Here is a 27,896-nt window from a genome sequence, read left to right as displayed (position 1 = left end):
CCTCCCCTATGTTATTTTCTACAGCCACTTTAAAATCCAGTTGATGCTGAACCTCCCTCAATTTTTCAACCTGCCATATGTTTTTAACGGCTTTCTTCAACTTTTTAAATTTAAGGTGGCATTTCATCATAACTAAATTATGGTCACTATCGACATCTGCCCCTGGAGTCCTTCACCTGGTTCCTGAATCTTTGTTTCACTAGAATGTAGTCGAGTTGGAATCTTCTCAGGTCTCCTGGCATCTTCCACGTGTATCTTCTTCGCAGGGGATTTTTGAATAAAGTGTTGGTAACCACTAGCCTGTGCTCCGTGCAGAATTCAAGTAGCCTTTCTCCTCTTTCATTTCGGTTACCTAACCCATATTTCCCAGTTATTATTCCATCTTGACCTTCGCCGACGACGGCGTTCCAGTCACCTAAAATATTAAGATTTTCTTCCCCTCTTACCTGCTTGATAACTTCCGCTTTATCTTGGTAGACATCTTCTACTTCATCATCTTCATAATCTGACGATTTTATAATAATTAATGCGAGGATTTGCAGATATTATTAAGTATTAAACCACACCATGAAAAATATGGCATACATAGGCGCAAATAGCAAAGGATGACAGAAGGATATTTGGTACCTAGCGCATCCTGTCACACATTGCATCCACTTCACATATAGCTGCATTATGGGCTGTGCCGGCTGGGAACTGTCCTCCAAGTCCATAAAATTAGTTATACAACTTTGTTATATTAATTTATCTAAATAATGTACTCACAATAAATTATAAATATTAAATAAAACTTAAGTATTGATGCGGAATACACGTACTAACATCAGTATCTATTTAAAGATGTAGTGACTGTAATGAGATATGTAAACAGAGCTCGAGAATATGTCGATCAGTGATTGTAAATGTCAAAGAAAATCTTTCCACCTAAATGTTAATAATGTTGACATAAATTTACGAATGTGTAACACTAAATAATCAGAGAAAATTTGAAAGATTAAATTTGTATGAATTCGCTTCCATAATATCTACAGGATAGCAATGCCTTAGCGGACTTAATAAACCGGTGCTTTTAATTACTTACAATAAAAATATGTTCATTGCTCAATCTTTTTACGTAAAATATTTTGTCCATGAAAAAATCAACTTAATTCCTATATGATGACACGCCAAACCACACGTGAAATACGACCAATATCCTATATAAAAACATAATCTATAAATGCACAGCTGGGAAGTTAATTGGTTGATGCCTATCCAAGGAATTCAGTTACCAGAAAATTTATGGTGATTCATTTGAGAAAGAAATTCCCTGCATTCATCATTTGAGCCTTAACCATGGATGGCAATGTATTCAAGAGGACGAATTTTATTACCATTTGAACAAAAAATTGCATAGTGATTGTGATGCACGCATTCAAACTACAACTCAATGTTGATGTAATGATTAATAGGAAAGTGGGTACAGCAACAATTAAAACAGATGAGTCACTCAGTGTACCACTCTCTCTTCAATAGCACATTATCATCAATTTAATATTTTCATATAAATTACATACAGGAACTACATCAAATAACATGGATCAGACAAATTACCTTTTGTATTAATAACACAATTAGCATTGATATCTATTATATAATAATTTATTCTTGGGAAAAACTGCCACAAACTGTTATCGGAAGTATAGAAATGTATGGCTTACATTTGTGTAAACAATTTGCTAATAGTAATAAATTTGCATTTAAAAATATATAAATTAATCATATAATCCTTGACAATATAGTGAAGTAAATTTTCTCGAACATTTATGAAATAAGGTCACAGACCTAATTGAATATTAAAATATTATTTTCAACATTATGAGACAATTTGTTTTTGTTAAAAAAAGCAGTATTCCTAGTAAGAAGAATTATTTACCTTGGTGACGATTGAATACCAATTAATAAGACTACTAAGACCTAACACAGAGTTAACCAATGAAATAAGAGGTGGATCTTTTGAGAGAAAGTTTTTAAATTCATTGCGAGAATAAGGCTTCTTTCCTGTGTACCCGCATGTGTAAGAAAAGGTTATGTTTGGAGGTATAAGACTTATCACATTCATTGCAAGAATAAGATTTTTCCTTCCGGTGAGTCCGAATGTGATAGACAAGGTCACTTTTTTGATAGGAAGATTTATCACCTTTATAGCATGGAAAGGGTTTTTCCTTCGTATGAGTCCGAGTGTGACGGACAAGGCTGCCCTTTTGGGAGAAAGATTTATCACATTCATGGCATGGAAAAGGTTTTTCCTTCGTATGAGTCCGAATGTGATGGACAAGGTTGCCCTTTAGAGAGAAAGTCTTATCACATTCATTGCACGAATAAGGTTTCTCCTGCGTGTGAGTCCGAATGTGAGCGACAAGGTTGCCCCTTTGAGAGAAAGATTTTTCACATTCACCGCAGGAATAAGGTTTTTCATTCGTGTGAGTCCGAATGTGATAGACAAGGTTGATCTTATGAGAGAAAGACTTGTCACATTCATTGCAAGAATAAGGTTTTTCCTTCGTTTGAGTCCGAATGTGATAGACAAGGTCACTTATTTGAGAGGAAGATTTATCACCTTCATAGCATGGAAAAGGTTTTTCCTTCGTATGAGTCCGAATGTGATGGACAAGGTTGCCCTTTAGAGAGAAAGTCTTATCACATTCATTGCACGAATAAGGTTTCTCCTGCGTGTGAGTCCGAATGTGAGCGACAAAGTTGCCCCTTTGAGAGAAAGATTTTTCACATTCACCGCAGGAATAAGGTTTTTCCTTCGTGTGAGTCCGAATGTGATCGACAAGGTTGCTCTTTTGAGAGAAAGACTTATCACATTCATTGCAGGAATAAGGTTTTTCCTTCGGGTGAGTCCGAATGTGATAGACAAGGTCACTGTTTTGATAGGAAGATTTATCACCTTCATAGCATGGAAAAGGTTTTTCCTTCGTATGAGTCCGAATGTGACGGACAAGGCTGCTGTTTTGAGAGAACGACTTTTCACATCCATTGCAGGAATAGGGCTTCATTGCTGTGTGATGATTACCTGTGCATGGTTTCCCATCTACAATGAAGCTTGTCCTCGCTTGCATCACATTTCTCTTCTCCCTTGTTTCTCCAAAGTTTTCCTTAAGTAGCTCATTTCCCTTTTGCCTCATCCCATGTCTTTTAAATATCAGCTGATTTAAACTTTTGGAGGAGGACGGCTGAAAAGATCTCACAGTTTCCCTTCTAGAAACAAGAATTTTGAGGGACAAATCTTTTCCAATTGACAAATTTTCTTTTTTCACCTTCTTTCCTTTCTTCGAATGTGATGCTATAATCTTTGGTTCAAGGAGTGCAAAAAAGGCTGAGGCTCTTTCAGGAGCAGGGAGCTCTAGAAAAGAATTTCACATGAAAGATTAGTAAAGTAAGATATGAAATCTGCGACTTGCTGCCATAATTTACTGCCATAACAAAGATATCAAGAAAGCCACTTCAACCTGTCTTTCGTTTAAATGCTACACTCAAAACAAGGTGTCATTTAATATTTTACTGTGGTTTCCAAATGTTTCTTCACAAATTGAGTGGCACTGCTCCTCCGAGAAATTTAGCCAATTATTGCATACTAACCCTAAGTATCTACTCCAAAAAACTACTCAGTACACTTTTTCATGAACAGAAGTAATCATAAACTATATTTACCAATGGCATTTATACACATAACATCGAATTGAAAAATTATCATTATTATTACAGCACAAATACATCCTTGATTTGCAAGGCTTAAAATATGAAATATACAAATACACAGGAACTATGGGGGAAAGGAGGTAATAAAAGCTCACAAACACAATTTCCAGCTAAACCCTTTCGAGACGGCGGAATTTTCGTCTTAGCATGACTGCTATACTGAGCCGCAAGAGACTCTTCCTTCTCGTGGTAGGGAGCATTTTTGGAGGGCATTCGTTAAGAAGGGTCTAGAGGATCATTACACCCTCTGAGCTCCAACCTTTTTCGCCCCTCGCAGCGGGGCTCCGCATTATCTCAGACTTCGAGGGTTGATGTGCTCCCTCCTTTCCGGGTTTACGACCATACCTGTGGCATTGGTTCGCGGTCAACTAATGGATTGCTCATATGTATTTGGCACATGGATAATTGTTGCTTGCACGTAAATTGCAGACTTTTAATTGAATTCCTCATTTAGTTTTGAGCATTTTCAAATTTTAAACGAAGTTGTAAGGTCCATACTAACGGATTTAATGCATCAAACATTTCAATGCCAAATATATGCTCCTAAAATTTTTAATATCGAATTCAAAGCCTTCCAAAAATCTCATTAACTATTCGTTCGAAATCCATTACTCTAGGTAAAAAATCCACGCAATAAAAGCTCTTTGTCTGTCACAGGTCAACTTGGGTACCTATCCCTTGGAAAGTACGCTCCACATGGGCATTCAGAACACCTGTGGAGCTTCTCTGGAATTGCATCCATCAGTATAGAAACGTATTTCTCAGAATGGGATAAGTTCATTCTCGTTCTACAATTACAATACCCACAATTCTTTTTGATTATTACGTTTCCCTTCACTTCTGTGTCAGTCGTTCTTGGGTTCAGACGTTTGACGTTCTCATTCTGCGAGTGATAACTTTACTGTATTCGTCGTGAGAAATTGGCAGTGTACCGCCAGTGTTTTTAAATCTCTCTTTGCTGCGGCTGGAATCACGGCAAAGAGATTGAAAACGAATCAACAGATATTGGAAATTTTGACCCGCAGTGGTAGTGAGGATGGAGACCTGTGCTTCTATTCCGAGGACGATGATCTGGGAACGGGGAATTGACATCTATATCGCTGCCCTCGACATCCAGGATATCGCGGGAGCTGCGCTTCTCCGCGGCTACGTCAGACGATTCGTCGTCCGATGCGGAGGAAAATATTCCCAAGAAAAGGAAGATGAGTGGAATAGGAACAGTGCAAAATTATGCAAAAAAATTTTAAAAACAATTTCGGGTAAGCATTATCAATCGTAATATGATAATTACACTGAAATCGAGATATTATTTAATATTTATCGTAGAATCTCGTTTGAAAATTTTAAACGCTGCTCAAAATACAAATAATTCAATTCTTAGTTTATATTTCTTGAGAAAAGACCAAATATTTATTTTAAAATCTGACTGGGTAACCAATTGCATGACCTTTTTAACGTAACCCGGATTCCGAGGGTACAGCCTAAACCCCGCAGTGTTTTGTCCCGAAACAAAGACGTCGTACACCCGCGACCGTCATAAAAGGGGGAGAGGTAGACAGTGTATATATACGGCTTTCGTAGTCTTGGTCACGTAAATCTCAGACAAAAATACACGACTTCCGCCTCCCGGGTCAAGAGACGTCCACACGTACATTTAAGTATTTAGTAGGGAAAAGGTTAATACTTGTACTTGAAATATTTAAAAAAAATATTGCTTGGTAAGTGGTTACAAAAGTTTCTTTTGACATAGAGTGGTCTGCCCTCAGGGAATGTGATTCTCACTTGCTGCTATTGTTGTCCTTGGTTACCCACTACAAATATTTTGTTTTGTATTTGCTGTCCTAGAAGGTAATTTCTTAAAATTTACCTCATTATTGCCCATTTATCTTTCTCCAAATATTTTATTAACCTTTTCCTTACCCGGGAGACGACGGCCATATACTCACGTTCAGTTCATATACACAGTTATTCCTGTTTTTGTAAATAACATATCAAATTTTTATTTAATTTTTATAATTTCAAACGTATTTAAAAGTTGTTTTCGGTTTAAAATAAAAAAAATAAGAATGGTAGACCATGATAGTGTACACGTTGTTAAATCAAGAAAACGATTTTACAAAAATAAAAACTAGATATGTGGTTAAAAAAACTAAAAATCGTATTTCAATTTTTTTCTGGGGTTGTTTTCCATTGTTGAGGCCTGAAATTTTGGGTAAACGCATAATTTTGGATACGCTGTAAGTGTATATTTTTTATTTCCTCAAAATATTGGGGGACACTTTTCACAATCGCAACCTGCTAGACCCTTTGGCAATGCTCAGAAAAAAATGAGGAATTCAATTCAAAGTCTGCAATTTACTTGCAGGCGACAATTATCCACGTGCTAAATACATATAAGCAATACATAAGTTGACCGCAAACCAATGTCGCAGGTATGGTCGTTAACCCGGAAAGGAGGGAGCACAACTACTCTCGGAGTCCGAGATAATGTGAAGTCCCAGCGGGGAAGGGTCGAAAAAGGTTCTGCGAGACCCTTCTTAACGAATGTCCTCCAAAAATGCTCCCTACCATGAGAAAGAAGTCTCTTGGGACTCAGTACCGCAGTCAGGCTAAGACGTTAACTCCGCCGCCTTGAAAGGGTTAATGATGTCATACCTAGGTTAACATTCAGGATGGTCAGATCCGATGCCTCATTTCAAAATATCCGCGGATATTGCCCTTTAGCGGATACATCGGATCCAAAGCCACAGAAGACATTAGATCTAGATCCGAGTTTTTAAATCATAGCTTCAGTGAATGCATTAGGAATAAGAGAAGAGTCGAAAGAGTTCTGGTTCTCTCTTTGAATGTGCCGCCGCCATCACTTTCTGCAAGTCTTTTTTTGAGAGCATGGATGGTTAGGGATGGATTGGTTTCAAAATCAATTAAAACAGACCAGTTATACAGAATGTTAAAATGACGAAATGCATAATGCTTCCACCATTTAACCCTCATATGGATTTACAAATTTAGTTACGTCGTTGGATTTTCGGCGCCACAGCGGCGCCGCGTCATTTTTTGCTATTATCTTTCAAAGTTAGCCTGAATTTACAAGTTTTCTGATTGATAATGGTAAATACATCTATTATCTTTATTTCTCACCGTGTATTGCTAGATTTAATCCATTCTTGTGGAAGTTATAACAAAAAATCTTAAACGCTGCATTCTTTTCCATTCTTTGCCGTAATACTTTCTATTTCTGCTCCCTTTGTCTGTTATTTTCGAATGAAAGTTTTAATTTCGTGTGTAATGGTTGTTTGAAATATTTTTTTGATATGCAGTGCTACACTAACTCCGCTTTTTAATGTTTATATTGTTTATATTTTTATGTATCTAAATACTAAAAATGAGTATCGAATAAAATTCGTTTATGCCCATATGACATAATTTTGCTTCACTGCGTCCACCCATATGTTTTATCTTTGTTGTGTATACTGAAGGATAAGTTTTTAAACGTTAATAATGAAACAGCTGTAGGTGAAGTGAGAAGAGACGAGTGCTACTTTCGTGATTTTTACAGGATTCTGGCGATCAAGGAAAATCTTACGAATATTCTGGGAGCTCATAACCTGCAATTAAAAAAATACAGTCCTATAGGTTTTGTAATATAACGAATATGGGATAATTAGCGACGTGTCCAACAACCAAACGCCGCGGCGCTTCGAAGGTGGAGCTAGAAGAGCCGGTATTTTTTTCCGACCGCGGAGCCCCATTCCCTCACTGAGGACGTTTCCTTAGAGATGGACGAGTAAATGTGATGCATGGGAGTGTACCAGATGAGGGTTTACTCCTGGATTGGTGGGAAATCCAAGAAAATAACTTCTTAGAAGTATGGGTTATAGGTGGTAGGGAAGAAGGAACAGGCGCCTATTTTCTTTCGTCCAGCTCTACGTGAGGGACTGAAGGAAGAATGTTCTGGGGTGACAAAAATACCTTCAAGCTGAAAGGACTTCCCTCACCTTTTCTTTCCGTAGCGTTTCACTGACCCTAACATTGAGACCATTGAGATTATCCATACCTTCCCACTAAGCTTCCTTATTCGCCATTCACCGCCTTCTTCCCCCGCCCACAAAAGTTTATTGAACTTCTCTCCATTGCCCTAATGACCCACCCGAGCTGGACCTTCTTGGAATGAAGGGAGGGCCACAGCGAGGCGTTTTGACAAGGCTTTTGTTCCCTGTCCCTCATGCAGCGATGGAAAGATAAAGAAAAAGCAGGCTATTGTATCTTATTGTCTCCTTGCACTCCCAACCTTATTCGCGATAAGGGTTTTCTACTCTTACCTGGCCTAACGATCTGGGTATTCCCTGATCCTTGGCAGTCGACACACTACCACCCCTTCACCTCAAAACAACCTACCTGGCAATTCTTCTCCTTTCTCCTCCTCACTCATCCCTTCAAGTTAGTAAAACCCCCCAATGAATAAAATATCTGTGCATTGAGTACACAAAGAAACGAGGAATATATTTACAAATGTTCACTTCACAGTAAATTGTCTATTCTCCTATACATCATAAAACGATTTTTACCATGCAAATACTGAACTAATGGCCAGGAAAAAGAAATTATTTTCTATCACACAATTAGTTGGGTAGTAATCTTGATTTCACCCCAATGGTAAACTGTCACGTCATCGGTAATTATATAAACGTCAGCAATTTTGCATTGACTATCGTATCTGCAAAGGAATATTTTCGAATTAGAGGTACAAGACATATAACAGTAACCGTGCAATGTGTTCTTCACGGTAGTCGGTGAAACCTCTGAATCTCCTGGCAAGTTACAGTTGCTCATTCAACGAGAAATATTCACACGACGGTTAGAAAGCATTATTCCACGAATTTCGATAATGCATTACGTTGAAATTTTCATAGAATTGCTGCTTGGTGTAATTCTAAACAGAGTAACACTGGGATTTACTCAAAGGTTAATATGACCACGGCAGGTACGTGGACGTGGAGCGGAGAAGGTGCCCAAGCAAAACTAAGACGGAAGCCATGGAAAAAACAACCTAGCTTAGCCATGAGTTTCTATGAAAAATTCTTGCAAAAAGATGAAGCTTTGTCAATGAACATTATAACGAGGCAAGCATAATGATTCTTAGCTAAAAGAAAAAGCACAATAGGTATTGTAATATTTTCCTTTTGTTAAACAATTTCACTTGGTTTATAAGTTTTAAATATTAAATAATAGGATTATAAATAGATTATAGCATTTCATACGAAACATAATTGCTTTGACATTAGCGTTTAGAGTGCAGTCCCTGACGTAGCGACAAGGAAATTCTCGGCCCAAGCAAAAATAAGTAGGAGGCCCAGGATAACTTTGGCTAGCCATGAGATTCTATGAATTATTCTTGTGAAAAGATGAAGTTTTTTCAATGAACATTATATCGAGGCAAACATTATGATTCTTAGGGAAAATAGAAAGAAAAATTGGTATAGTTGTATTTTCCTTTTGTTTAACAATTCCATTTTGTTTATAAAGTTTAGAAAATTAAATAATAATATTATAAATAGATTATAACATTTCATACGAAACATAATTGCTTTGACATTAACATTGAGAGTGCAGTCCCCGACGTAGCGACGAGGAAATACTGAGCGCCGCAGCGGTGCTATAAATCCAACGACGTAACTTTTTTCATTAGAGGCCAATAAAATGTAAAATATCGACACCATGCAAACAAAATTTTATATGTAGACAAAGAAACCGGAAAAAATAGACTACTGAAAATTTCAAAATGATCCATTGGAATGGAAAATTTTTACACTACTTTTAAAACCACGAGTGTCGCTAAGGCGCAGATAATCCATATGAGGGTTAAATAAAATGCTTTGCATGCAAAGACGAACGGAATTGGCAGACTGTAAAATTTGTAACAAATAACTAGCCGTCCCCAACACCACTTCCCTAATCCATCTTAAGTCCACCTAAAATCGTCCGCTTTCACTGGCGGACCCTGTATTCAGGATTGAATTCTCCATAGATTAAGTCTAGTAAGTAATCACAGTAAAGTCTGATTCATGAGTAACTCTGTAAGAATGTCTATTTCAATTCCTCGCTTTGTCGATTTGTAGACTTCATTTGAAAAAGCTAAAAATGGCAATGATACCTGAATCCCAGGTTGTCCACATGCATTCAATTTGCAAATACCTAACTTGAACCTTATAGTTTACCTATTTTCTGAAGCAATGACCACAATTCAAAATATTATTCTCATATAGAACATGCCCAGAATGAATTATCACAACACTCTAAGTACTTAAAATATGAAGCAATGAACAAAATGCACTAAAGCATCCCAATGAGAAAAATAAACCTAGCAATAATAAGTTAAATTACCATCCTAATGATTCAAACTTCTCATGTTCACCCTCAATGAGGGTGATGCCCTGTACTTCCCTGTACTGCTTTCAAAAATTTTGGATGAAGCCGTGAGGTATTAAAATTTACCTTAGCCCATTTTTAACCAAATCAGATTTTTTCCATATTTCACTTCTTCCATGATTACCTGTTACACCTACTAAAGCACAATTTCAAAAGCACAAATAAGTGAATTGGATGGGTTGTGTATCAAAGCAAAATTTTCCCATTACATCATAACTAAACCAAACCATTTTCACTCATTTCAACAAGTTCCATGTTAATTTTGTCTATGGACACAGCAATTGACATGGGAACAGGAATCATATGCTAAGTATTCTTCACAAGTAATTTATTGGGAATTATTTTCAATTAACCAGTCTTAATGGCAAAATTGTTAGGTAAAGTATGCTGGAATCCCCATATGAATGCACATGGCTGCAAATATTGGTTTATATCACTGAAGCATGATGAAAACTTTACTAGACATTTGCCGACCTGATAATATTCTCCAGAAGAACTATTAACATAAACAAAAGAGAGTATATATGGAAGACAAATTCAGCTGCTGCATCCTTCAAAGGGGAGTGTCCAAAAACCGAATCTCAGAATTCAATTACATTTTACTGTTATATGTTATGTTATGAATGGAAGCTGTCCTTGAATCAGCCACCATTTGGGGTTATATAACCAAATTGTTTAAACTGAAATACAGTTAAACATTTACAGTTCAAATGTATTCATGCATAAGAGCCACTCTGCAAAATGAGCATTAGCACAGTGGTTAAGGTGCTCAGTTGTCACTCAAAGGACTTAGGGTCGAGACAAACATAAAAAATATCGGAGAAATTTGTTGAAATATTCATGAACTCCTCTGTAACATAGACAATAGAATCAATGTATGAAAAAAATTATGCGGGGTTAGCAAAATTTGATTGAATTCTGAGATTTGGTGTTCTAATATTCCCTTGTCAGAATTAGTTACAAGTCTTTTCTGTGAATATTCAATCTCAAGCACTGAAGAGCACTCACCCACAGCCTCCGTCACAGACTCCATGGCCATTGTCCCATTCTGAACCAGCTCTCCACTCCCCTTATCAGTTGGCTGAAAGTAGGCATATTTAAGATTTACCATAAACAAGTGATATCTCTATAATAATTATTTTAAATGAAACAAGAACATTAACTTCGAGTGAATCTCTGGCACGAATACAAAAACAAATGAGGTGACAACACCAACAATTAACCTAAACACTATCCAATAATACACTCTGTCCTAAATACTGAAATATACAGTCATTCATGAGGAAAACAGGAGGGCAAAATAATAAAAAAGCAAGGGACAATTAATATGGGGCAGCAAGTTTTCTTCACAGCTAGCTCTTCCATTCTTGATTGGGGGATATAGAGGACTTCTTCGTGAATCTTCTAACTGTAGCGGGGATGTATTGGGGGATAACTGTTTTATTTATTGATTCTCAGTCATGGATGCGGATGACCTCCTCGGCTGGCAGCTGTCGGGGTCATTGTGTCTTCCTTAATCATGAACTGAGAAAATATTTTATTTGAGGCATCGTGGGTTTACGTTATTCCTCTTGGCATGGGAAATCTACCATTCTGTTCTCCTATTTCCTCTTCTTCACCACTCTTCACGTCTTAGTCAATCCTCCAAGATTCTCTTCTCTCTCTACCTCTCCTTCACATGACAGGCACACACCTTCAGCTGACCGGCATAGCCTTTGGCAATAAAATGAAGCCAGGGTCCATGTGTCACCATGAGCTGAAATTCGTCCAGATGTTATAACCCACTGAGGCTTAGTTTTCTGGGGCAGGTGGGGGAAACCCGGAAAGAAGCAAGTTTTCTTAGAATCCCCAATATGGGGAGGGGGGTTTGTCAAAGCATGTTCTCATTTTGTAGAGGGAGGGGGTATTAATTATGTCACACTCTGTTCCCTGCTCATAGGTCCTGTTTGGATGGAGGGGTTGGGGAAAAATGGTGACATTTCACCGGTCACATACCCAACATGGAAAAACCACGATATCAGAAAATTGGGAAATCGTAGGGGGAGGGTGAAACACTTTACAATCGAGCCCATTCATGCTTCACTATGCACACAAAGATACTCATACATGATATTGCATGAGCTACCTTTCTGTCATGAACGGTGATATTAGGTTACCCAAAAACCATGCCAAGTGGCATCGGTCACAGAAAATTGTGCCCAATTTTGAAAATAATGATCAAGGTTTCAAAATAGCCCATGTGTACAGAACTTGAATTTCAGGATTACCCCCAGATATCACTTTCATCCATTAATTTAAATGAATGTGAATTTCATGCATACCTCACTGGCATCAGTCTCCTTGGGAGATAGTTCTCTCTTGGCTAAAACCTGCATAGATCCAAGGTCTTCCACATTGACTCCTATGCCTTTAGCATCCGCCTCTTCTCCTTGGGTAGATAATGACGCCTGTGCCTGCATATGAGTCCACAATCAGCATCATTAAAGACAAGGACATGGAAATATAGAAATAGCTTTGTGAGTTCGCCAAAAAAATGATTCCCATTACCTAATAGCATTGATATATATGTACACACCACCCCAAAAAATTCACCAGTGTAATTTGTTAACAGCTTGTGCATCACAATTATATGCACTTAACTGTACAATAGGCTATCATAGTTTTTGAAAAAAAACATTAATTTTATCAAGAAAAGGTAGAATAAGTATCAAGTACAAAATCACTACTAATGTGTGAATAAATATATTTCCAATGCTTGAATGTGTGACTGAGACTTGAGTCTAACTTGAATTCCTTCAAAATACTGTTGTCACTGTTTATTTTGACTTGTACTCATGCAAAAAGTGGTTGTATTCTATAAATTACATTTGCTACATGAAAGAGGTGAGTGATGATGATTTACATAATGGTAAGTCAAAGTTGTTCCATTTGCAGCATGCAGCAACGATGATTGATTTATTGAATGCCACTGTTCGGTGGTGAGGTATAACAAGTTTTTCATTTCCCCTCATACTTGAGTTGTGTCCTCTACTAACTATATACCTACAACAAGCTCCATCAAAATCACCTCACAATGGTAAACGACAAATCCTGAGTCCCCATCATAATTTCCCGTTTACAGTTCACACAATATCCAAATCTGATATAGTAAGAATACGCCTTACATAAATTCTTTTTTGGGAACAATTTTTCTTTGGCAGGAATGGTTAGAAACTGCATCATCAACTGATTTTGTGGAAAGGCAACCAACCACAACCAACGTAACCCAATTTCATTTCAAATTTATCATTCATCACAAATGATTTTTTTTTCATTTTCAACGATTTACCAAGGAATGACTCAAATCATTTGGTGTATTCAGCCGCACTATACTTGGTGATCAGTTGATCACCACAACACAATCACTGAGTGTGAGTTTACCGAATGCAACAATAGGTATCATGAATTTCACTTGTTTTCCTTCCAAATGGAGTATGTCTCCTTATGGAAGTGAGGCTTGGACGTTGACAGCAGCAGAGATGTCGAGAGGAGGAAGCATATCAAATGTAGTACTACCAAAGAATGATGAAGATTAAGGGTATTGACCATGTACGTAACAAGGAAGTGCTAAGAAGAGTGGGAGAAAAGATAAATTTTCTAAAAACCCTTAGCAGAATATGGAATTGTGCAGTTGGCCACATTATGAGACATGACGGTGCAATGACCACAATTGTAAACGGACAGGTGGAAGGAAATAAGGGCAAGGAAGGGCCTTGAATGAGTTTCATAGCACAGGTCTTTAACCTGGATCCGCCCAATGTAACAAAAATGTCACACCCTGTATCGCTCCACTCTAATGGCTTTTAAATAACTCGGGCACGTTATATTGTTAAGTTTTATACCTTATTAGAAAGAGGAAGCTAAGTGCTTCAATTCAAGGTAAGAATTGTCAAGTGAGAGTGAAGACCTATCCTTTAAGTACCCCTGGTACTTATGCGCCTTCCCTAGACACTAAAAATGGACGTTCGCTTTGTGTAAGTAATTAATTTTTTCATTAACTGTATGCGCTACAGAAACAATTTTTGGTATATAACTACACAATGATGCAAAATTATTAATAATACATTAACATGTTTGGTATTGCAATCCATTTTTGTCATATTCTCTGATAAATGGTACTGTGACATAAATGTCACATTGGGCGGATCCCTATGCAAATCTTCAAAGTTTCGAATTTTATGCTCTAGTTAGAATTTATTGCATTTCAACGTTTTTTCCTTTGCATTCTCGCCAAAAGATTTATTTTTTATCAACTAATCGATAATTTGCGTTAATAACTTTTATTCCGGTAATTACTTTTGAATTAAAATTTTTAATATTCTTGACATCGATAGCTCAGAGATATTACACTGTGAAGCTTCCGGAAAACGAAGACTTTGACGAAGTACATATAATCAATATACCTTGAGCCACCAGAATCAATAATTGTCACTGATGAGGACATTGCAGATGACCAGGCTGTAGGACTTGTGGAAAATTGAACGAGAAGACAACTTCGGGCAAGAGTGGAGCTTGTTTTGCAGCTTGATAATGATAATACATACTAATGAATTTCAAGAGAAGTCTGGAAGAATTTGGTACCTTACTCGTAAGGAAAAGGATTCGAAGTCAACGAAGCTTACATTACTTCTCCAACAGAAAAAAGTAAAAATAGAAGCAGCCAATTGTCGACGGGAAGTTCTTTTTGTAAGGTATAGGTTATTCCCCGAAACAGATCTTCCTGAATTGAGGGAAAATCATGTGTACACCTTTTTGAAATGGTTTTTTTCGGATGACATTTTTTTCTCACAGCAGAATAAGATAATTATACTACGTTTATTGTTTTTTCATATCCTAGTATCAGTATAGAGGAGATGAAAATTTTCATTGGAATTTTACTGTTATGGGGCTTTAACAAGGTTCAATCCAAGCGATGCTCCCGGGAAGATTCTGGGGATGTTTACAACTCAATGCCTGCCGTAGCCAAGCGAAGGAGTAGATTCCTTGTCATAAGTAAATACCTTCAATGTGCAGACAATACGATGCCTGGCATGAAAGACAAATTGTGGGAGCTACGCCCGTAGATCACAAAATTGAAAAAATGTTTCAGGGAGATTTTTCCCATTGAGAAAACTCTCTTTTGGCAGGAGTATGATTATGTATTTTGGTATCCATCCTTGCATGCAATTCATTTGGCGGAATACAATTAGTTTTGGTGGTGGTGGTGGAATATTTTTCCTTGCCTTTTGCTTGTAGCTGTTTATAATCTGAAGCTGTTCACAAGCCAAATCTGGTCCTTACATGTCACAATTAGAGGTCAGGCGTGTAATAGTGCAAACATAACTGACCATACATCGATGAGAAGCCAAGTGTAGCCGCCGTACTACTTCATTTACAACAGAGGCAGACGGTGAAATATGTTATGATGCTAATGATCAATTAGTCCCTGTTTTACTAAATAAAAGATGGCGTCGCCGTGCTGGAGAATATTGCGCTTCCATCAACTGCACTGCATGCGATGCATGTAATATGGACAAATGTTGCTTTACTACTTACCACTCAAAATGGTACGTATACGCCGGCATTGAACTCTAAATCAATCTATAGTTTATTTGAAACAAATTGATTCAAATTTCATTCAATTTTATTCTGTATTTCACTCTAATGCGTTGTGAGAATAATTTTCAAATATGTATATTTATTCTGTGTTTTCCAAAATTGGGAAATGCATTTTCAACTGTTTTACTTATTAGCCATGTAAAAATATTATTTAAATGTACCATCAACAAATCCATTGATTGTGTCAATTCGAGGTTCTGTAATTCCATAACACTCCTAACGAAAACTTTACATAAATTTAAAATAATTTTTCTTGATGTTTATTGGACAAGTTTATGATATAAACATTATAAATTTCAATATTCCACATTTGTGTGATAACATTGAAAAATCCAGAAAATTTGTTCATCTTAAAACATCACACTTTACGTTGAAAAATTTATAAATCACGGGCAATGGAACTCTGAAAATGATTGCTAAATTTTTAAACAATTTACTTTAAATTTAAACAAAAGCTTGAAAATAGTGTACGTAAATAATAATATGTTTTTCTAGTGTTTTTTTATCATTTAAATGAACTGTGCAGCTCAAATGCGAAAAATATTTGCTTTTTCTGGGGAAATATTACTTTGCATCAAAAGACAACAGATCCACCCAATGTGACATTTATGTCACAGTCTGTATCTCGGAAACTACACAACCGATCAATGTAATATTTTCAGAATGTTGTAAATATGAGACCCTTAGCATTCCCCTTGAATATCAATTATAAATCTCAAAAAAAATATTTTGGGCGGATCCAGGTTAAGGATGTAAAAGAGAAATAATATGTTGGCTAAAAAATGTCCAGCAGATAGGAGAGCTGCATCAAACCAATCTTATGATTGTTTACTAGTGATGATGATCCTTCCTTCTGCTTTGTGGCCATTGGAAGTGAGCATAGTACATATATCTATGCTCACAAAAGTGGGAAGTGCCGTGACGTCAAAGCCCTCACTTGCTCAGCAAGAAAAAGGTGAGTGATCATAGCAGCTGTATGCCCCCAACCTCTTCAGTGCAGTGAGTCACTCAATTTGAAAGATTTTTTTCAAGAACGACACACAGGGTTCCCACTTTAACCTAATAATAAAGTTCAGTTTTTTCCAGGCATTCATGGTCATAATGTTGTCAAATTCATGGTCAGCTGATACACCATTTTACGATGAATCATCGATCAAGTAACAATCACAGGCCTTACAGCAATTAAAAATGTAACGAATGACATATTCAGTAAATGCAAACACTGCAATAAAAGTTCTACCTCTTATGACTTCACGCATGATTGGAAAAATTCAGTGCTGGCTTTAGGTTGTGAGTGGGAAAATAGAGGGAGAAGGGTCGCACGGAAGTTAGGTAGTGCCTGAAATTTCACCAGGGTTAATGAACATCTAAGTTAGTGGTTATCCAGATTTGGTGAAGTCTGATGGCCAATGTGTTTTCATGGAACACGAACCAATACATGCGCTTTGTACATATGTTTGCAGATAAATGAGCGATTGACCTTGAAATATGATAGTCGTATTGATTCTTTTTGGTCCATCAATCATAATTTTACAATAATATTTCAGAAATTTTTCCGGTTAAATGACTAAATTAATGGCATATTTACGGTGTTAAGGATTTAATGGTTATGCGGGAGCCCCGGAAAAACCTCTTTTTTTGTCAGAAATAAAAAAAACTTTGGGAATTCAATTCCCTTTATCTCCCTTACAAAAGTGGTCAGAATCTGTTTGGAAATGTACGAGTAAACTTCAAAATATGAATAGCAATACAGCCCAAAATTTTTTTCTGTAATTTACATGACAAGTGCCAATGAAAGTTCTAATTAAGAATTATGACACACTTCAAGTTTAATCATTCAAATTTTAGAAAGTAAGCATAAAGCTTTTGTTTTTCTGGTAAAGCATCATAGCATCATTTGTTTTGTCCCTCTCTGATCACTTGAGTGATCGCTTTTCCGGACCGGATAAGTATCAGCTTGAAATATCAGTTTTCTGAATCACACGGTCCCTCCCACAGTCACTTCTCCTATTATTTCCGATATCACAGCTCTATGATGTTCCCATTATTGTCAAATGCTGTGCTGAAATCTCTCCATATGAATAAGCATTCTGATCGGCTGATATGAGGTTTCAGCAACAGAAAAAGTGACCAGACGAGTGATGGAAAAAGCTATAGGAATCCTCAGCATCATTGTGATCGTAAAAAACAATTGCGCTTGATGCTAAATTCAGAGTAATCACTCGATTAAACTAACAAGAGTGATTGCTGAAGTGATAATTTGCAAATGACTAATAATGAACGTGTGAACGAGTCTTCAGCGATATTGGAATATACAACGGAGGACTGAAGTTATGTAGTAGCAAAACTGCGCTGAACAAAGGAAAATTACACTTACCCAGTCATCCGTCGCCAATGGGTCTGGGACATCAGTCGAAATTATGGCTGGATCTCTTGTGTGCATCACAGAATAATTACCTTCACTGAGAGGGTCTTCGCTCTCCTCTTTCAGATTAAACTAGAAGACAATGCTGAGTGTCAATCAAAAAAGGCAAAATAATAACACATTAATATGATAATGCAAATGGTTACAAGTAATAACAATAAAATCTCCCTTTTACTCGAAAGCCAAAAGAATTTTTGTGTGAGATTTTAGTGACAACTACCATTGAATGACTAGTTAATTCTGCTCACATTGTTGTACAATGCTTCTGCATTTGCCTGCCACAGTATAAGCAGTTTTAGTCTTCACCTTCCAACCCAGAGGTAGCAGGTTTGCATCCCAACTGGGTGGCTTTACCCTTCCAGGTTTCGCATAAGGCTCCAGATATATGGCTCTCCTTCAACTTGATCGTAAGAGAGGACTTAAAAAAGCTGAATTTTATCAATCAATACAGATGGAAACATTCTCAACAGTGTTTAAGTTTATCTTAGAATAAGGGCCATTAGCTCAGTCGACACTATAAGGTCAACCAACCCTTCAATACCTCATCAGCCCCAAGTTAAATCAATCACGCCCTAAATGTGCTATAACAAGCCGTACACATGGTAAATTTTGAAATAAATGGCCCCAAAATGTTCTAGGATACCGGAACCAACCCCTACAACCAGGGATGCAGACAAAAATTATTCGGGGCGAGGGGGGGAACCTGGGATCTTGCCCCAGGAAATTTTATGAGTAGTGAGTTTAAAGTAATTTAAGCATTTTTGAAGAGTCATATTAAATCTCGATATCAGGGCACCTCAGGGAAAATCGACAAGCCTGAAACATTTTTCCTCACACCCATAACGGAGTTTTGAGGGGGCTCGGGCCCCCTCAAAAGTTCGTTATTTAATGGTGACTTTCCGTAGAAATTACTACAGTTACACTGGGCAAAAGATATTTCATCATATAACCTAGTAAATATCTAGAATAGTATATACCTAAATACATACAGGAAATAAATTTATTGATCCAACTTATAAAATTGACAATGTTTTTTAAGTGTCCTACTTTTACTCTTACATCTTTTTTAATAGGGTGCTGTCCTCTTTTTTCACCTCATGGAATCTGGTCTCCCTAGTCACACAAGCAAGGGTGACTTACCATAGAAATGCATTCAGTTACACTGGGTGTTTGAAGTCTGTGTAATCTAGTTGAGTTCCCGCCAGTTCAATTCGTTTTTCCATTGTTAACAGAGTAAGTCAAATTTTGTGTGAAGTCAAATTTTGTAACTGCCCCCACGTGTTCCGGCACGAGGGTAGGTAGTCAGCCTTTGGTCGCCAGGTAGAATGGTCGATCGGGAGAGTTCTCCTTTTTTTGTAATATATAGCAATTTCAATCATCATAAACCGCCTGGTCCTTCGGTTATTTATTTATCATTTATCTTTGTACCCATCGCGTACATATTTTTTGGTCCTTCGAGCCGGATGTCAACGGATTTCAACGGATTTCATCGGATACGTCGGATCATATCGGAACTCATCGGATCGCGACGGATAGTGCTGAATTACATAGGATCTCATCTTTTCGGGACCTATCTTTCCGGACTCAGTATCGTTGATCTCAGCATCGCCAAATTGAAAATCATCGCATTGCAGAGGTCGTACGTATCATCACCGGTTTTATCTTCTCGGGACATATCTTTCCGGTTATATCTCTGCCGGATTAATCTTTACCAGATTATTGGTCCCGTTTATTCGTTAACGGAGTTGTTAGCGAATCTTGGCGGTCAATGTTTCATATAATTATCGTTTATCGGAGAAAAATCGTATCGGCGGACTAATGGAACTCATCGACGAAAAAGAAGTCCCGCTGGTCATCCCTATCTACCGTGAGGCTCATGACGGAGGCACGAGGGACAGCTCTTCAAAGCAGCTCGGAGAAGAGGAAATCGGAGGGGGAAGGAGTGCATCGTGCCGTCGTCCTTGCAACGGCTGATTCATCCCCGCTCGTACTATCATCGGACGTCTACGAAGGCATCGTACATCGACAACAGAGGGCGTCTTTGGGGCTAGCAGTCATCAGAAAATCAGTAAGATTGTTTCAATTTATCTATATAACGCCCAAGTTACTTAGCAAGTTTCATCTAAATTGAAAATCTTATCTAGCTAATGTGGCTTAACCTAAGTAAATGATATCAAAGTGTTATATTGTGAACGCAATTTTGTCGAACTCAAGCAGAACTATCTAATCTGATTGACTGAGTGACATATCAAAATGGAAGGCTTTTACGAAAAGCAAAAGACTTATCTAAGGAAAATTAATAATTCCTTCATAAACTTTAAAAAAGAAGGTGCTACAAAAATGAATCGCGGATCTTGTAAGGTTCGAATGGAGTGCATTGACAATTATTGGCAAAAAATTAATGATGCTCATGAACAATTACTGGAAAGTGAATATTTAGATTTACAGAATGATTATTTTTGCTCTCATTTCCTAGATAATGCTGAGGAAGTGTACTTGCAACGAAAGGGTGAGTTTGAGGAATTTCTGATAAACCTTGTATCAGCATCAAGTAAAAGTGAACGGAATGGTGAGAATAAAACTTCCCATAGTGAGGGTGATCACCTTGTTAGATTACCTGTCCCGGAGTTACCTAAATTCTCAGGTGATTTCCGAAATTGGGAAACTTTTCGAGATCTCCTGAAGTCTATGATAATAGATCGCAAAGATATTTCGCAGGTTGCTAAATTGCAATACCTGTTAAGCTGTCTTTCTGGTGAAGCTGCTGACCTGGTACGAACTATTCCTATCACAGAAGAAAATTTCACTCTTGCGTGGCAATCTTTGCAAAATTATTACGAGAATAATAGACGCATAACTAGTGCTCACCTTGCTGCGCTATTTGATCTTAAATCGATGCAAAACGAGTCAGCATCTGAATTACGCCGCATTTATGCCGGCACAGTGAACCCCTTGCTCTCACTTGAAGCGTTGCGACGTCCAGTATGTCACTGGGATGATTTAATTGTATTTATAACTGAAAGGAGATTAGACCCACAAACGCGACGTGATTGGGAAATTAAATTAGAGAATTCAACTGCACCTCCTACTTATGAGATTCTTAAAAATTTCCTAAAAACAAAAATAATGAGTTTGGACAGTCTGGAAAGTTGTGGTAATAAACAATCTTCGGGATCTCCCAAGGGCATGCAACAGCGACGTCAATTTCATGAAAAGAGTGGATCATACAAATCAAAGAGTTTTCATATGGGCGGATCAACCGTAATGAAAAATCCCTTGTGTGCTTTGTGTGGCCGCAGCCATTGGTTGGCGTATTGTGAAACATTTCGTGATAAATCAGTAGAGCAACGGAAGGAATTTGTCCTTTCTAAGAATCTTTGTTTCAATTGTTTTGGACAACATGTTTTGAGAAATTGCATATCAAAAAAGAGCTGTCAGGTTTGCCATAAAAAGCATCATACATTTTTACATGAGCCTTCAACTAATTCTGAATCTTCGAAAAACTGTGTGAAGAACCAATCAACAAGCTCTTTTCCTGTTTTTACTGAAGAATCTATCGAACATAAACTAACTAATGTGATCGATAGCAAGCCTGAGACAGTACTTCTTTCCACTGCGTGGGTAAAAGTGCAAGGACCTCATGGAAATGTTGTGTTAGCTAGAGCATTACTTGACCAATGCGCTCAGTCTAGTTTCATTACGGAATCACTTTGTCAAAGGCTTAGACTTGATAAAAAATCAGCTTCGGTGGTTGTCAGTGGACTTGGTAACAGTCATCATATGAAATGCAAAGGCTCTGTTAGTGTTATAATTAAGCCAAGATTCATGTCTACTTTTAGCTGTCACACTGAGGCTCTGGTGGTACCCAAGGTAACGTTGTACAAACCGAGTCTTCTAACCAGGGATAACTGGCCTCATCTGAAGGAGTTGGAGCTTGCTGATCCCAAATACTTCCAGGCTGGACAAATCGATCTACTCCTTGGAGCCGCGGTGCACGCCCGAGTCGTGGAGGGTAGAGTCGTCAAAGGGGAAGCAAACCATCCGATTGCCATGGCCACAGCCCTAGGGTGGATCTTATCTGGTGAGACAAATGCGGTCCTACCGCACAATTCAGCTGTATTTACGATTCAACAAGATGATCATGAGATTCACACCGCATTGACTAAGCAAAAAGATGTCATTAATTTGTGCATGGTGGGCGGTTTTTCCCTTCGCAAATGGCATTCAAATAGTTCTACTCTACTTCAGTGGTTGCCACAAGAGTTATAAGCCAGTGAACCGGAATCACTTTTTGCGAATGATTCCATTTTTGCAGTTTTGGGACTTAATTGGCAACCCAGTGAAGACTTTTTTAACTTCAATGTTAAAATTGATCAAAAGGTAGAGCAATGGACTAAACGATTAGTGTTATCCAACGTAGCTAAACTATTTGATCCATTAGGTTGGATTGCGCCAGTGATAATTACGGCCAAAATCTTTCTTCAAAAACTTTGGCTCCTTAAGATAGATTGGGATGAACCTTTGCCTCGAACGGAGGCTGAGCAATGGGAAACTTTCTACAGCGATTTACCTCAAATCTCAAGTATCAAAGTGCCAGGACCGGACTGGCTCTCTAAGTGTGACCAACTTTGGCCAAAAACAGTTTTTAATAGAAGAACTAATGAACAATCTAAAATTCCTATTGTTTTATCAACAAATACTGCAACAATTAAAGCTAGTGGCTTTAATATCATTCAAAAGTACTCTAATCTAAAAACTACAGTGCATGTCATGGCTTATGTGATACGTTTTCTACTAGAAAAAAAACTAGTGCATCCAATTTTCAGTGCATCATGGTTTAATGTTGAATTAATGAATGCTGAAGTAATTTTGAAACCAAGTGAAGTTATCAGAGCTCGTTTATTATTAGTGTACATAACACAACGGCAAGCATTTTCTAAAGAAATTTCGATCTTGGAGAAAAATGAAATTATTCCTAAGAACAGTGTGCTTATCAGGTTAACGCCATTTATTGATCAAAAGTTATTAAAAGTGGGAGGAAGATTAAAGCATTCATTACTTTCTGAGGATGAGAAACATCCGTTGATCATACCCAGTGATCATCCACTCACACGCTTAATCATCGAAGACTGCCATAAGCGTACACTGCATGGTGGGGTACAGCTAACTCTTACAACACTACGCACACAGTACTGGGTATTGAAAGGACGGCAGAAAATCAAAGAGATAATCCATAAATGTGTTGTGTGCCAACGTTACCGAAAAAGTACTTCATATCAAATCATGGGTAATTTGCCACAATACAGAACAATGCCTAACAGACCTTTTTCAAAATCTGGTGTTGATTATGCTGGACCTGTGAGCATTAAGACCTCACCAGGAAAGTGTAGAAGTTCATACAAAGGTTTCATATGTGTTTTTGTATGTCTGAGCACTCGTGCTGTGCATTTGGAAGCAGTTTCTAATTACACTTCTGAAGCATTTATTGCAGCGTTCCGACGATTTGTTGGGAGACGAGGTCATTGCTCCTTGTTATTAAGTGACAAGGGAACTAATTTTGTGGGTGCTGACAGAGAATTAAAAGAACTGTTCCAGAGATCTTTCAACTTCACCCGCACCCTCGCTGAGGCCTTAGCATCTAATGGAACGGAGTGGCGTTTCAATCCCCCCACAGCCCCACATTTTGGTGGGATCTGGGAAGCGGCAGTCAAGTCAACAAAGCATCATCTAAGACGGGTTATCGGGGAAACAAAGTTGACTTTCGAGGAACTGTCAACTCTATTGTGTCAAGTGGAAGCATGTTTGAATTCCCGCCCGCTTGTTCCCTTATCAGATGATCCTAATGATATCCAAGCGTTGACTCCTGCTCATTTTTTAATTCAATCTTCATCTTATCTAATTCCAGAGCCAGCATTAATTGAGGAAAATATTCCAACTTTAAAGAGATGGCAAATGGTACAGCAAATGCTTCATCATTATTGGCGACGCTGGTCGAGGGAGTACTTGCAATCTCTACAGCAACGACAGAAATGGGCAACATCAACCCCAAACATCAAGGCTGGGGATCTCGTGATTGCCTGCAACGACAACACTCCACCAGCGCGTTGGCAACTAGCCAGAGTAATAAAAGTTCACCCGGGTGATGATGGATATGTCCGAGTTGTGACAATTCAAACTGCAAATTCAGTGCTTAAAAGACCAGTGAATAATCTAATAATTTTAAAATGAATATTGTAATCTCAGTTTAAAATCTATGTTCATTTAAATATTTTTGTTGTTGTTATGTAATGGTTCTCTTCTGCGAAGAGAAGGTGGGCGGAATGTTTGAAGTCTGTGTAATCTAGTTGAGTTCCCGCCAGTTCAATTCGTTTTTCCATTGTTAACAGAGTAAGTCAAATTTTGTGTGAAGTCAAATTTTGTAACTGCCCCCACGTGTTCCGGCACGAGGGTAGGTAGTCAGCCTTTGGTCGCCAGGTAGAATGGTCGATCGGGAGAGTTCTCCTTTTTTTGTAATATATAGCAATTTCAATCATCATAAACCGCCTGGTCCTTCGGTTATTTATTTATCATTTATCTTTGTACCCATCGCGTACACTGGGCTAAAGCAATTTAATCATGCAAACTAGTAAATATCTACAAATTAAGCTCATTTAACTCATTCTTCACTGCAGATGAGATTATAACTTACCAACATATTAGCTCTGGATTGATGGGGGTCTGACACAGGAATGTATATTTCAGTTGTTTGGACTGAGCGAGTGAGATGTGAGTTGCCTTGTATCACATCATGAATGAGGTCTTTTGTGTCAGCGGAGGACCCCAGTTCGTCATCATTTGCCTCATCCCCTTGGATACTCTGTGGAGAAAGTAACTGTGTTAAACTCGCCTCCTTCAGTGTCAACAAATGAAGCATATTTCTAATCTTGATAACACCGGATTTATAATGTGTCATTTGAGCTATTACGTAAAAATTGAGAGGTGTCTGTTAATCAATAACTCAAAAGCCAAACAGCTACTGAAACCAAATTATGAAGGATGACACTTGGTATGCTGACTCACATCTTGGCCATATTACAACATCCTTGGGGCCATGGAATCAGAAAATAAATGTTTTCAGCAGTGGTGTCTAAAATATGAATTTTTGATGCAGAATATGTTTTTGATTCATATCCATTGTTATTGACCTCTTGGTTATACGTACCCAAATATGAAATCTAGGAGAAAAGAGGTAAATCTCAAATGTTAGCCACTTTCTAAGGCAGAAAAGTATGAAATCCTCAGACTGATCTTGGAAGAGATAGTTGTAGGGAAACGCCCACGAGGAGAAAAAAATGTCCATGGGCACAAAACGTCATAGATGGGGCAGCAGTTAGAGATATTTGGGACCAATTACAATGGTCAAGAGAGTATTGCCTGAGCAGCCAATGCAGTGGATATTGTTCGGCACGACAAAAGAGATAAATAAGAACCAAAGAAATTCTGTCAGCTCCACATCAATAGTCGGGTGGATGAAACCCTTTTCATTTAGTAGATTTTTCAATTATTAAACCTCAACACTTGGTGAAATAAATAGTTAATAATACAGCTATCTTTTTGCTCTCTAAATTTTGGTGAAAAAGTACTTTACCAAAGAATCTGTATAAAGTTGAAAGTATTTCAGAAAAAAATCTCAAATAAATATGTCATTGAATTCCCAGAAAAGGCTATTTCTGACCTAAACCTCAAAATTGAATAAACTTAATTTATTTAAAAAATGCAAAACCATTCCATTTCCCACACTATGGAATTACTCACAAATCTAAATTATAATGAAAATACCCAGTGCAAATTTTACTCAAAACACTTTTGTTAACAACCCCAAAAAATGCAGCATGTCTCATGGCAAGCCAAGGATGTGAAGACTGTTATGTAAGATAGCCATCTCAAATAATAAAAAAAAGTAATTCATTACATAAGCCATCTTTAAATGAAATAAAACAGTCCAGTGCACATCTTAGCCAAGCACTCATAAAAACGCGACCTAGGAATTCCATAGCAGGAAAATTTGTCATTTGCGAAATTGAATGTCCCAATACACTATGATTGTTTTATAAAGAATTAGTTTAATCAGACAACAAAATAACTTCACTTATCACTACTGAAACACCAACTTCATGTTAACATGCACTTTGCACAGAGTCACTGATTCAGAAACACAGGTTCCGGGAACTGGGCCACATTCACTCCTCCGTCAACCATGTACGACGGCCTTTAAAATTCTCTAATATTATCAATTTACAAAAATTATACTCCATTTACTTTTAATCTCTGATCCGAGTATTTTTAAAAATAAGACGAATTTACTACCTTCAAGCAGTCATACAACATTCTATATCTCAAGTAGTGACATCAAGGGAATAATCAACCACAATTTTGAGTTTTATCAAATTACTGCTATAATAAGATGAGTCCGCAAATAATTATCTACCTCGATTTCTCATTGCTGTCGGCACAAAGCAAAGACTCCACCTTTACGTTCTGGGAAACAATACATGCACCACTCTTCAAGTAAGAAAACACGTAGGTACTCACCCTAGAGTAATTACTCCCACAAAATTTTCTCAGGTTTGCGTCAGATTCTAAACATATCTTTTTGAAAACACTGAATTCCGTGAGCTTATTCAAACATAATGGACACAGGGTGGTAGGCAGGCCATCTCCCACAGCAACCTAAGAAAGCAATCAACACGCTATACATTGAAAGAATCTGAAATTATGCTCATTACACAGAATAAAGAAATCAATATGAAAAGTCGATAAGATGTATCCTGCTACTTACTTCCAAACCGAGTAAACCATGCATGGCATCCTTCACAGTTACTCTGCAAGCTACGTTTGAAGTGAATATGTTGTAATAATAATCATTATTCTTCATGCATAGTCTGCAAAAGTCCGTGAAAATCCCGGCAGTACTATTCATGTTCTAATTTCAATCACTAGTTCAACCTTTAAATTATGTTAAATCCTCGATGAAAACATCCACACATGACACACGAAGATCTCCAAATTCGTCGCGGAAACCACCTTCATGAATACAGTATATATTTTGAATGCTCACGGAGAAAGACTAGTTTAAATTTTTAACTTAAAATAACTCACAATAACCTCAAAAAAATAAATACACCACAGCAAAATGGATAGAGAAGTTTAACGAGAATATTCATGAAAAATATTATTATAAAATCATGCAAGCAAAGATTGGCTTGCATTCGCTGACGGCTAGTTTTAATTGATACCGCTAAAGGCACGAGCACATAGCAGGCTTACAATCAGTGCGCGTTCTGATTACTAACGGAAGAAAAAATGTGTTAATTTCAATTGTGATCCCCGCCGTCTTCCTATTGTGTAGGTCGACGAAGAGTATAAATACCTTAAGTTTCATTTAAGACTATGCAAGCAACATTAATGATAATGGAATAAAGCACTATGTTGAACGGTGATAGTGAGACACATTAAACGACTATACAATGATAAAATTTTTACAGGCATATAGGTAAATTAGCATTAAAATAGGTCTCCAAAGTGTAGATAAGGTGACTATCTTTCTCTTTAAATCATAAAATATATTGAAATTGATAGATATTGTATATTCAGAAAATACGTTAATGACACAAAATTA

At 37.5% G+C, this 27,896-nt stretch overlaps 2 protein-coding genes across 2 annotated transcripts; one reads left to right on the top strand and one right to left on the bottom strand.

Annotated features, from left to right (window-relative positions):
• Positions 1-2,181: 2,181 nt before the first annotated feature.
• Positions 2,182-27,433, bottom strand: LOC124172084 (zinc finger protein with KRAB and SCAN domains 1-like). Its single transcript, XM_046551491.1, has 8 exons — positions 27,057-27,433; positions 26,810-26,947; positions 24,927-25,094; positions 18,191-18,310; positions 12,498-12,629; positions 11,185-11,257; positions 2,828-3,391; positions 2,182-2,240 (listed from the first exon to the last, which is right to left on the bottom strand). Exons 1-8 carry the CDS (start codon positions 27,195-27,197, stop codon positions 2,182-2,184), a joined length of 1,395 nt encoding a protein of 464 aa, XP_046407447.1. The 5' UTR covers positions 27,198-27,433.
• LOC124172166 lies at positions 21,344-24,777 on the top strand. The gene is made up of 2 exons (XM_046551585.1): positions 21,344-22,319; positions 24,144-24,777. The coding sequence occupies exons 1-2, from the start codon at positions 21,365-21,367 to the stop codon at positions 24,464-24,466; spliced, it is 1,278 nt and encodes a 425-aa protein (XP_046407541.1). The 5' UTR covers positions 21,344-21,364; the 3' UTR covers positions 24,467-24,777.
• Positions 27,434-27,896: the final 463 nt, after the last annotated feature.

The sequence above is a fragment of the Ischnura elegans genome (assembly GCF_921293095.1).
Source record: "Ischnura elegans chromosome 13 unlocalized genomic scaffold, ioIscEleg1.1 SUPER_13_unloc_1, whole genome shotgun sequence".
Taxonomy (NCBI): domain Eukaryota; kingdom Metazoa; phylum Arthropoda; class Insecta; order Odonata; family Coenagrionidae; genus Ischnura; species Ischnura elegans.
The sequence above is the reverse complement of the archived record's forward strand: the minus strand, read 5'-3'. Positions and strand labels throughout refer to the sequence as shown.

Coding starts and splice junctions, on each gene's coding strand:
- LOC124172084 (XM_046551491.1), bottom strand. CDS start 27,197: ATGAATAGTACTGCCGGGATTTTCACGGACTTTTGCAGACTATGCATG. Junction 26,948..27,056: donor ATGGTTTACTCGGTTTGGAA/GTAAGTAGCAGG, acceptor TTGCTTTCTTAG/GTTGCTGTGGGAGATGGCCT. Junction 18,311..24,926: donor AATCCAGAGCTAATATGTTG/GTAAGTTATAAT, acceptor ATTGTCTTCTAG/TTTAATCTGAAAGAGGAGAG.
- LOC124172166 (XM_046551585.1), top strand. CDS start 21,365: ATGAGTTTGGACAGTCTGGAAAGTTGTGGTAATAAACAATCTTCGGGA. Junction 22,320..24,143: donor CCTAGGGTGGATCTTATCTG/GTGAGACAAATG, acceptor ATCTAATTCCAG/AGCCAGCATTAATTGAGGAA.